Raw genomic sequence first — 12,416 nt, forward strand, 5'->3', positions numbered from 1 at the left:
TTTTGCCCTCGTCCCCGTAGTGGTACGGCTTGGACCGGCCAAGCCAATTCGAGATCAAGACCGGCTTTAGTAAGTGTTTGCGGCCTATGGACCTGGTTTGGATTTTGAAATAAAGTCTATTAATATATAGAATGAGAAAGAAGAATATCTAATATAATATTTCAATGTAAGTTCAAAATGATCCGTCTACATTTTATTTTGAAAAAAAAAGGAAAAAGAACTAACAACAGAAAACAATAATTTATTTCTATTATTTTGTTTTAATAACTAAATCCACTATACGAAATGAACCACTGCACCGATTTACTGCATTATGTGGATGACACCAGAGATGGAATACTCAAGCCACCGAATCCTTGCAGTGACCACTTGTATTGTTAAAATGATCTTAGGCCCCGTTTGGCAAAGCTTTTGGCGGTTGAGCTTTTGAAAGTAAGACTTTTTGAAGTAGAGCTTTTATAAAATGCTATTTGCTGTTTACAAACTACATTTCTAAAGTGCTGTAAAACTTTAATATTTATTTGGTAAACAAACTGAGAAAATATTTTTGGTGTGACAAAATGTCAAAATTGAGAAATAAAGATATTTATCCTAACTGAGTTGTCAATTTATTCCTACAATAAATTTGTCCTAAGATATTAGTTCACGTGGCATCAACACTTTTTCCTAATTTTATCTTCCAAATTTAATAAGTTTTTGAATTATTAAAGACATCGGCAACAATGCCTTAAAAAGGTGGTCGATAACATTATCTTTAGTATAATACAAATTTATTTGTCAATATTTTGTTCTTTTTTTGTGTGTGTGTTTTTTTGGGATAGATGTAAAACTATATGCACATGCTAAAGCTGCATATTATTATAATTCTTTCCATATGCATCTAGCATTTTATCATGGACCCGTGTGATCCACCATTTCTGCTAATCTTGGGATTAGTCACCCATTAAGATGGTTAAAGATTGTATTAACTCATAAAAATCTTGACTAGTACTTAATTTGATAGATTAGGCTAGGTGTATCAGATATTGAATCTTGCAAAAGTAATTAGATTGAATCAATTGGATGATACAAATTGACCGGTCGGGTCGGATATAGGTTAAGATTTTCCATATTATTTTTTCTTGCTCGATCCAATCCGAAATTGGCACCTGTCGCCCTTACCCGCATCGGATAAGTCTTACGTATCGGGTCGACGCTCCGTGGTACAACAACGGTAATATGGCGTTGCTTTTTTGGGTACGTCGTTGTAACGGGACAGTTAGACCGCGAGAACTTGGAAGGCAGCGGAGAGAGAGAGAAACGCCTTTTAGGAGCCGGCGTCTTCTGAAGAAGGAAGCCATGGCGCTTGAAGAAGGATGGCATGGGAGATGTCACGTGCCGCTGCTGCTGCCGAGGTTGGATCGCCTTGATAACTTGGTAAGGTTTTAGCCGTGCTTTTCTCTAATAAACACTTTCTTTTGTATCTTTGGTATCTATCTGTGGGATTTATCATGATTTACATATTGTTATTATCTTGTTCTGGACGCAACAATCTCAGATGGAGTATTTAGAAAGAAAGAAGAGTCTGTCGCGGAGGAGCGACGGCGTTGTCTCTCCGCCGCAGAGGTGGTACGTGCCGCTGGATTTGGCGGCGGAAGAAGCCCGTGCCAAAAGGATCGGTGTTGCACCGTGTCGCCGTGCTCGAACACCGGTTAGCTCAGGTGATGATGATTGCGAACATTAAGTATATTAACTACAACGTTTGTTTGTTTGTTTCTTTTTGTTTGGCAAGTGGATTACTAAAGAAAAAGAATATTCTAGAGAAGTAATAATCCGAAAAATGTGCCCTTATTTGACTGTTATGTGAGGACCCGTGCGGGCATGTGTTTAGTCCCATATCGATTATTCGCTGGGTAGATCTTGGGTATTTATACAAGATTAAGGAACCCAAATAATAACTTCCGGCTAGCCATTTTGGGTGAGGTCCTGGTTGTGACAAATGGTATCAGAGCTGAGGACGACTTTTATCCGATGATGGGAAGGGTGTGAGACCTAATAGTCCCACATCGGAAAGACTTGTTCCAGAGCCTGGGCATATGAGGCGAGTGTCTCCAAATCCTGCAGACAAAACCGGGGAGGGGTGAAGGACGCTTGCGTAAAGCTCCGGAACTGGATAATATATGGCAGGGGAGCCCCGTGTTTCCCCCCCACGTGGGCACTGGGTGCCTCACGTGCTCCGCGGAGGCGGAGGCGTGACATTTGGTATCAGAGCGGACCCAGCCCATAATCTATATGGACTAGGAGACACTGCAGCACAGATCAATTGGGGCTAACCATGAGCCGATCGTGGTGTTTGTGATTAAATTTGAAAGGATTTGAACCCTTAGCCTGACGAGGACGTCAGGGCTTGAACGGAGGGAGTATGTGAGGACCCGTGCGGGCGTGTGTTTAGTCCCATATTGGTTATTCGCTGGGTAGATCTTGGACATTTATACAGGATCAAGGAACCCAAATAATAACTTCCGGCTAACCATTTTGGGTGAGCAAAGCTAGGTGATTTTTCAATAACTATGGAATGTTTAATAGACTATATGCAAAATAAATAGGTAGATATAGGTAATTCTAGTCCGTTCTCGGCTCGAGTTTCAAAAGATATTGAGGAAAGGAAGCTCCCCAAATTAATTTCTCTTTATCCTAAGGATCGAGTCCTAGTGCTTTTAGCTTTAGGTCAATGCCATAGGCTTGTGGACTACAGCATTGGGAAAGGCTTGCTTCTGCACAAATCCTGAGTGCCGCACCTCCTCCTATTTAGCCAAGCTTGTCAAAGCACAGAATTCCTGTATAAATACCAATGGTGTTGGGGGAAAAACCCCAAGTCATACCGCCACGGAGGCGCTCGGCTAGAGAGCGCCGACCGGAAAGGCGCTCGGCCAAAGAGCGCCGACCAGGAGGATGCTCGGCCAAAGAATGCCGACCAGGAAGACGCTCGACTAAAGGGCGCCGACCAGAGAGAGCGCCAAGAGGCGCCCAATCAAAATAGCCAAATAGAGGCGCTCGGCTAGAAGGTGTTCGCCCAAAGGGCGCCGACCAGGGGTACTCGAAGCAACCCCGCCACAGGGCGCCCCTATGGGCGACCGGCTCGGCTCGGCACCCTTGCCGAGCCGATGCCTTCACTAATACTCCTCCCCGCCTAACTTTCTCGAAAGGCCTGGCGGCTATACACGCGACTCTACTACAATCTGCCACTATCTCCAAGCCATCAAGGCATAAGATCTCCGCAGGTATTCGGCACGACCTGCCATTAATGCATGAGACTCCCTCAAGTCTCCGATGCACTCAGTCATTTAATGAGCACGGCCCAAGACGATCTCCGGATCACTGAACCATCAGAGCGTATGGCTCTCCCTGACCGCCGGTTCATTCGGTAATAAATGCACTTACCATCCACGGACCCCAGGCCCACCACGGCCGGCGGTTCAACCACTCCAACAGGTCCGATCGACCGTGACAACTCCCTGATTCCGGTCCGATTCGGTCCCGTTCTCCACTACACCATTAATGGGCCAAATCGTGCCCAATTATTACAAAAGAGGACAAACCTCCTGTCACCTCCCAGGTAACAAAAATCCTTCTATAAAAGGAAACCTGGGGGGAAAAGGAGAGGAGGGGGCCCGGGACAGAACCCTCCTGGACCGGGTAAAAAGAAGCAAACAGCACAGACACAATGGAGGACATCATCCTCTTTATCTTATCCAAATGCTCTCCTGCTTGCTCTCTCCACATACTCCCCCTCTGACTTAAGCATCGGAGGGCCGGCGCCGGGGAGCCCGGCCACCGGCTTTTTTGCAGGACAGGACAGGACTGGACGCACCACCCCTTTTTGCTCTCTTCCACTCCCCAGCGGAGGACGCGGCCGGCCGGCGCCCCGCCGTCTGCCCTCTCAGGCGCCGAAGCTCCTCCTTCCCCGGCTTCGCGGCGGCCCCCGGGTCCAATTTCTAGCAACAAATGGCATATTCCTTTTGAGAGAATTCCACCCTTGTACTAAAAGATCTTCCCCGAGATTTAGTTATTATCAGCAAACTAAGCTATGTAGTGTTTGAACGCTAGGTGCTCAAGTGAGGAGGGGGCAATGTTCATAGTCATGTCATTGGCCCCTGCATTAATCAAACTGCAGACACTTTGTGGTCACTAGTGTGCTGACACTTGATAATCATCCTGGAATGTAGCAATTTTGATCATCTATATGATAACCTAACAGATCAAGGAAGTTTTGTTTTCAACTTCTTTTTCTTAACATGATGCCTTAGTTCTAAACAGCACCTTTTTTTCCAACTTTGCTGGTTTTGTTTGCAACCGACTTCAATGCCAACTCTGATTCTTTTGATGTCATCGCAGCCTCAGATAATATTTCTAAATGTTCTCGCAGATATACTCTGTTGCAGTCTTCTTAATGATTCGATCTGCACTCGAGGCTACCACATTTCTGAAAATTGGAGCTAACAGATCAAGGAAGTTTTGTTTTCAACTTCCTTTTCTTAACATGATGCCTTGGTTCTAAACAGGACCTTTTTTTCCAACTTTGCTGGTTTTGTTTGCAACCCGGACTTCAATGCCAACTCTGATTCTTTTGATGTCATCGCAGCCACAGATAATATTTCTAAATGTTCTCGCAGATATTCTCTTTTGCTGTCTTCTTAATGATTCGATCTGCACTCGAGGCTACCACATTTCTGAAAATTGGAGCTATTTGTCTATGATAAGAGCACTAATAAGATATTATGTTGTTTCCGTATCTGTATATTGGCTATATTATTCATTTTGTTATTTAAATGTGTCGATGTAGTTAAGCTTAGAAATGGAAGCAAGCAGTGTATCAAGCTCGTCAACAGTGCATACTCTTGAGAGCCCATCCATATGGCAAGAATCCAGCAAGAGACAACAATTTGGCTCCTCTCAAAGCTTGATGGAAGAATCCCAGAACACCATGATTGCAGCCAGCACAGAGTTAGCACCGGCAGGCATGATTTACTGGTAAGCTTGAACATATAATAGCAATAGGAAGATTAACTTCCTTCTGTCAGGGATTTTCTCACAAGAATAAATCTTCTAAACTTATCTGTGCTTGAACTTCAGCATTTGAAACTATAGCTGTACGATAGCTAAATGAAATCACTGACACTCAGGATAGTAACTAATTCAGTCGTAATGAAAGGAGAAAGTAAATGAAAAACCTCAGTCAATAAAAGTTACAAATATGCTAGACAAAATATTTCTTTGGCAATCACTTCATTTTGAAATATAGAAATTTTGTCCTCTTAATGATCATACAAGTTTCCATCATGAAAAGGCCTTTTCATTTCCCCCCTCTACTAAGATTTTAATTTTAATTTTCAACTGAAATTTCCTTTGAAGAAATAACTAGCATACATACATACATACATATATACATACAAAATGATAATCATATTATTTCCCAAAAGTTCCGATAAATCCTTTGATAAATTTGTCACAGGAGGTGCGGTTTCACTTTTAAGAAAGGAAATACTATGTTCAACCAGAATGTCTTTTATTTCTCTCAACAATAAGCAGTGGTAAGTGAGATGGACTAGATAAAAATGATCAGGTGGCACTGTGTCATCAACTATCAAGCTTGGAAAGGGAAAGGATAGTAAGAAATCAGTGATCAGTTAGCAAATGGAAGAAACCAACACATAAGATGCAGAATAGTTCAGAGGTCACACAATGGTTTACAGAAATGACACTGTTAAGCTAACTTTTTTCACTAAAAAAACATCCATTACTAAGCTATCATGATTTTTTCTTGAAACCTGCAATTTAACTATGATAAATGTTTCTGCTATAAGGTGCGAATTGTTGAACAGCAAAAGGTGAAGAGTTCAGCTACAGAGCAGCTGGTTCCAGATGCGAGAGATTCTATTAGTACCCAAAAGAGTAAGGAGAAGCAGAGGATTTTAAAGAGTTGGCTCTGCAAAAGATTCCTAGGATGCTAATTACTCTGCTGTATGTAGTCATCTAGAAAAGCTGTTGATGTTTAAAATTTATATTGACACATTGTGTCAGCAGTGATCGAATGACATTTACCAACTTAAGTATGATCATAGATACAAGGAAGAACGAGTGATGAATAAAAGTATCAAAAAGTTCACTAGGAGCTCTCAACCTTTAGTTCATGTACATGAATAGCCCTTGTCTTCAATCTAGATTAACATTTTCTTACACTTCTAGCTTCATGAGAGGTCTTTTTGGTAGCATCAGCCTCCTGAAAGTTGAATAGTTATTGTGCTTTCTGCTCTTGCTGTTAGCAGAAACCGTTGCTGCAAACAAAGTATTTATCTCCTCATATAGCACTTGATCCATCAGTTCATATTAATCAATAGTTTCTTCATAGTTGATATGCAGCAGTTAGTTGTGTTATGTTAGAGTTTTATTTTTCTTTCTCATTTCCTAGAAGGGGGATGGGAATCATGGGATAGGGTCCACCAAGATCCGAAATGGCTCATATTTATCTGATTGTTGTGCAAATTACGAAAGAGCGTTAAGCAGGCTCATTACTTTTAGTTGTGCCATTACTCACCATAATTGTGGTTGTTAGTGCGGCCAATAGCCTCGCGCGAGTTCCGACGTCCTAGCTGTTGCATAAAGGATGACAGATTGACGCGACACTGCCATTGGATGCCGCAGCACATATCACATGCTATGCTTTGATTGCAAGCCAAATTATCGCCCACGGCCCTGTTTGGAAGCTATTGGGCAGTAAAGCTTTTAAAAGTAGTGCGTAGAATTTTTATAAAAAACTATTTATTATTTTTTAATTATATTTTTAAAATACTGTATTATTTTAATATGTATTTAGTAAATAAATTGAAAAAGTACTGACAAAATTTTCTAACAAAACTCAAAAAAAAAATAGATTTTCAATAAAGCTCAAAACAGTTTTTTCGAAAAGCTCCAATATAAAACTTCTTGTAAAAAACTATTTTTAGTTTTCTGAGAAAGCTAAAACAGCTTTCCAAAATTTTTACCAAATATCTTTTTTCCTTCAAAAATATTTTTAGAGAGCCAAAAAGTATTTTTTGGCTCTACAAAAACTTCCCCAAACGAAATCTAATTCCATAAAAGAGTTTTGGATAAATCGCTTCACTTTTGTTCCTTGCTTCCTCCCTTAGCAAATGTCATGCCTATCTCAAAGTGTCTATTAAATTATGGTTTCTTGCTATCCATTTCAAACAATTGCATCCACGCATGCGCGCATATATACATACATACATACATACATATATATATATATATATACATATATATATATATATACATACATATATATATATATATACATACATATATATATACACACACATATATATATATATACATACATACATATATACATAACATATATATATACATAACATATATATATATATATATATATATATATATATATATATTGTATGTATGTATGTATGTATGTATAATTATGAATAAAACTGAGAAACTTAATGGAGAGGACAACAAATGGTAGACTGATAATAATAGTAGTGCCTGATACTAGAGCTGCAACTGGAAAAGGCCTAAAGATCTGAGGTGGATGATCGAAACGGTTTCCTACTTCTAGGAAAAGAGGGGCACCAAGCATGCATGCATCGTGATCCCTTTTTATATTGTTTTCGTAGCATCAAACGACGTGGTAATGCCTCGGAGACGTCTTTTTTAAATGCAAGTTGCTAAATAATGACGTTCTTAGAATTGTAGTGTGTGCAATCGCCACCATATTTTGTTGGAGAATAATTCCTACCCTTCGTGGACCTGCAAGCTTGTATTCTCCTTGTTGTTAATACTGGGAAGAAAGCAGAAGAAGAAATAACTACAAAAAAAGTTTGGGACCCTCGAATAAGACTGGAAAGTCTAGGCCCCAAGCTCCATTTTCTAGCACATATACTTGGGAAAGGATAGAAGGGCCCTGGTTTGTGGGATTTTTTTTCACTTTCTTTTCTTTCTTATTGTTGATGGAAGCCTATATATAGGTCAATATTAATGCATAAAATCAAAGTACTTCTCTCATGCTTGGAGTATTAAGCTTGCATGAGGTGATCATGATCCCATGGTGAGAGAAGCTGTGAGGGATAGCAAATGGAGGCAAGGAATGGGCAACCATGTTCGTCATTCTCAAATTAAATATAATGCATATTACCATTAAGGTTAACAAAAACTAGAAGATTTAACTTCAGAATACAAGTTAAAGGAAGTTAATTTTTCATAAGATTGTATGTGTATAGATAGATAGATGGATGGATGGATTTGAAGGAAAGCTGAATTTGATTCAATGGAATTGGCCTATACTAGATAACCTATCTTATCACTCCAGCAATTAATTTTTATGAATGACAATTAAAGTTGTTGTAAGTGTAGATATTGTAATTGATTATCATGTAGAGGTAAAAAGATGATGAGTACCAAATGATTCACATTAAGAGGTTGTGAGATGGAGTTCAATTCTAAGAATGCCCCTTCATTCCAACACTCTTGCTTATTTTATTTCCTTCTCCACCTGTCTTTACTTTGATGTGGATTTCTTATTTACTTCATACTACATAGTTGAATCAATCAAAAGTTCTCATTCTTGTTAATATTATGGTATTTTGTCTAGCAGGGCATTGTGTCAATATAGTTGAATAAGATTTAAGGTCGAATATAAGCTTTAAAAAACCAAATTTCTCATTCTTATTTTGTGAAGTTGCAAAGGTTGAAAATTTTGATTTCCTTGATCCAACATTGATAAAAATCAAAATCTTAATCCTTCCACTGCTTTCTCACTTTAATTATGTCGCATACAATAGTTAATCTTTATCACTTTACTACCTTAGAATAGATAAATAAGTGCCCACTTGTTTGATGTACTTGACATTTTTATCCTTTTTTTCCTTTCCCTTGTAGAGAGAATGAAAAGATCCAACATATTACCGAAACTAAAATACCAGGTCAAATCTAGAATCTCTTTCAAGAGGAGGAATGTGACAGCTGGGGCATCTCTTAATTGATAATTATATGACATTCTTATCTTCAAGTGATTGTGACTTGATTGAACAACTTCCTAACAAGAGAGAGAGAGAGAGAGAGAGTGATATGGATGTTTGTTGACATTTAAAGAGGTACCACTAACTCCAGTTTGCTGCTATTGTCTGCCTAACAACCTAAAACTTTTAAATCAAAACAAGTGCTTTTTAAAGATCAAAACTTAATTCTCCTCTTAAGTGGTAGTATCTGACCTCCTATTTAGCTATGTGGAGAAGCTGAGTCTCATATCTACATGCGCGTATAAGAGTTAATTTCTTTGCCAACATATGATCTGCTATTTGTAGCTTAACTGCTATGATGCATCTAGAGTATCATAGAATTTTAATTCAAAGAGCACTTGATGGGGTTCAATTCCAAAGGTCATTTGGGCTTCCTTTTAGATTAAGCTCGAAATAGGGATGGAAGTATAAGACGAAAAAATTATCCTCTATATGACGTGCACCATGTCAATCATCCATGCATGCAACCGGTTATAATTAATTATTTTTGTAGGCTCTATTCACAAAGTACTTTTTTTTTTTTTTTTGGAAACAACGATAGCTCAAATAATTTTAGTGTAAGTACAGCCAGTAAAATTAAGAAAGAAAAAATAGCATAAATATAAAAAGATAGCTACATCAGTAGTCTACAGAACTACATCAGAATGCCGAGCAATAAAAGTGGAAACTGAATCAGCTGTCCTATTAATTTTTCTAAAGATATGAACTGCCTGAAAGGTATACGAAAGAGTGGCTGTCAGCATATACAGGTACGAGGTGCATGCAGTGAATAATTTCTCGTAAGATAAAAAGGAAGGGTTGGAGCCCTTCCAAGTTTATATTTTATAGTATGCATCTGGGATTTGTCCATATGGACGTAGCTATGCCCACAACAAAATTTATGTGTCATTAGAGTTCGGTCGGCTTGGTTCTGCAGCGGCATTTTTCGTAGCGGGTGCTCCCAAGCCGCCGCAGTCGCTTTCCTCACACGTCGCGATCCACGTGAACTCCACCTTAGCATCACCTACCCCTCTACCCCTGGCCAGCCGGCGCCAACTGGCTCCACGCCAGCATCAAGCCGTCCTGAACCCCAGCATTATTGCACGGTCCAGATCGCGACCGGCATTAAAGCGGCGATCACCGAACCATCCACCGCTAAAAAGATAATCCACTTGACGAAACCCGTTTCGGACGCCCATCCAACGGTCGTGACTAGAGATTCGTCAGAATCTCCTGGACCCCAGGCGCTTGTGTTCGAATATCTGAGATGACGATTTACGGTCCCTTGCGGCGATCGTAACCACGCAAACGATCCGGCCGAAGCGAGGTAGCGGACCCGGCTCGGCTGACAATAACTCAACCGGTCGGCTGCGGGCCGACCAGGCCCTTCCCAAGCCAGCCGGCACCCACGTGTCCCCGTCTACCCCGGGATAAAATTAAGAGTTTTTTTAATATAAATATCTTTCTAAAAATTTAAATTTATATAAACATTTGCTTAAACTATATTATTTTAACTAAAAAATACTAATTTTTTTTACTCTTATAAAATACTATTTTTTGCATAAATAATCCTAACATAACAATTTTTCTAATACTATTAATAAAAACTATATTTATTTTAACTAAAAATAAAATAAAATTTTAAAATTATTTTTGTTCTCCATTGTGATTGCTTTATAATTTTTTTTTGCGCATCTATCTGCTAAGAATATATTAGTTATTTTAATTTAAAATTGTTAATTTTTAATGGTATTAGATGGTATAGGTACACGTGCAAAAATAAGAATAAAAAAATAGAATAGTAAAATAAATGTTTTACAATGGTGTGCATGTGTATGTGTATATATATAAATATTAACTTTGGAAGAATATTTATGTAAAATTAGATATTTAGGATAATGCTTATGGAAAAAAATCTAAAATTAAATAGAATATTTTGACGATATTAACAGCAAACTACTATAAAAAGATTAAAAGCCCTGTAAGCCTTGGGCGTTACTTAGTCCAATTATTACGGTATAGAATAGAAGAGAAATTGATTATTTTTGTTTTTTAAAATAAATTAAATAATAAAATAGGAGCCACGGCCACGGTCTCATAGGCTCAGCCCAGTCCCCCACCACTCTCCGTCGCATTTTTTATCCCCTAACTCGGTGGTACAAAGAGTAACCGGGATCCGCTTCTATCCACCCCTGGGGGAGGAGGAGGAGGAAGACGAAGCCATCGATGGAGGGAGGAGGAGCGGAGGAGGAATCTTCGAGATCGGCGGCAGCGGAGGTGGCGAAGCCGGAGATGCTGGCGGGGCTCACGGTGGAGGAGCAGGAGGAACTCCGGACGACGATCGAGGCGCACCACGTGTACCGGGTGGAGCCGGGCCAATGCTTCTCGCTGCTGGCCCAGCGGATCCGCGCCCCGGCCGCCACCGTCTGGTCGGTGGTCCGCCGCTTCGACCGCCCTCAGATCTACAAGCACTTCATCCGGAGCTGCGCCATCAAGGGCGGGGGCGATGTCCGCGTGGGCTGCCTCCGCGATGTCAGCGTCATCTCCGGCCTCCCGGCGAGCACCAGCATGGAGCGGCTCGACGTGCTCGACGAGGACCGCCGGGTCGCCGGGTTCAGCATCATCGGTGGTGAGCACCGCCTCCGGAACTACCGGTCGGTGACGACGGTCTCCGAGCTCGGACGGCCGGGGGGAGGGATCTGGACGGTGGTGCTGGAATCCTATGTCGTGGACGTGCCGGAGGGGAACACCGTAGACGACACCCGGCTCTTCGCCGACACCGTTGTCCGCCTCAACCTACAGAAGCTAGCCTCGGTCACCGAGGCGATGGCGGCCGCCGCCGCCGCCGATCCGGAGAAGGGGAAGTGACCGTAGATCTCTCCGCCCTGCCCGGAGGGGAACAAAAGCCCTGGGAGGAGGATGAGGAGAAGACGGGGGAAAAAAATTATTATCATTTTCTAGCTTTTGTTTCCGGGGTCCGTGATGTGAGAATGTCGTAATTTAGTAGACGAAATTACTGAAACCTCCCCATCCTCTCGTGTTCATTTGCTAAAGTCCTCCAGTTTCGGCTGGAGCAAGTGTCTATTTTGTGTGGAATTAGTGACGTTTGTGTAATTTTACCTTTTTTTTTTTTTTTTTTTTTTGCTGAAAACGGAATTTTCCTAACATGTACGCATATAGTTAAAAAAAATTAAAAAGCACAATATTCCGGAGAGCATTGGGCAACTCCGCCTCTTCCATCTAGACGTAGTCTTTCGAGTAGTTGGCAACAAAAGAAGCCACCCAATCAATAGCCTTATTGGTGTCTCTAAATACATGCTTCATCTGGAGCATCAATCCACCACGGATCATGGCCCGAATGTC

The 12,416-nt window shown here is 40.7% G+C and overlaps 1 protein-coding gene and 1 long non-coding RNA gene across 2 annotated transcripts; both read left to right on the forward strand.

Annotated features, from left to right (window-relative positions):
* The first annotated feature begins 1,547 nt into the window (after window positions 1–1,547).
* LOC120104393 lies at window positions 1,548–6,106 on the forward strand. Its single transcript, XR_005506804.1, has 3 exons — window positions 1,548–1,700; window positions 4,823–5,010; window positions 5,844–6,106. It is a non-coding gene; the product is annotated as an uncharacterized LOC120104393 (long non-coding RNA).
* A 5,036-nt stretch (window positions 6,107–11,142) lies between these two features.
* On the forward strand, window positions 11,143–12,190 carry LOC103711815 (abscisic acid receptor PYR1-like). The gene has a single exon (XM_008798100.4). It carries the CDS (start codon window positions 11,280–11,282, stop codon window positions 11,919–11,921), a length of 642 nt encoding a protein of 213 aa, XP_008796322.3. The 5' UTR covers window positions 11,143–11,279; the 3' UTR covers window positions 11,922–12,190.
* The last annotated feature ends 226 nt before the right edge of the window (window positions 12,191–12,416 follow it).

The sequence above is a fragment of the Phoenix dactylifera genome, chromosome 2 (assembly GCF_009389715.1).
Source record: "Phoenix dactylifera cultivar Barhee BC4 chromosome 2, palm_55x_up_171113_PBpolish2nd_filt_p, whole genome shotgun sequence".
Taxonomy (NCBI): domain Eukaryota; kingdom Viridiplantae; phylum Streptophyta; class Magnoliopsida; order Arecales; family Arecaceae; genus Phoenix; species Phoenix dactylifera.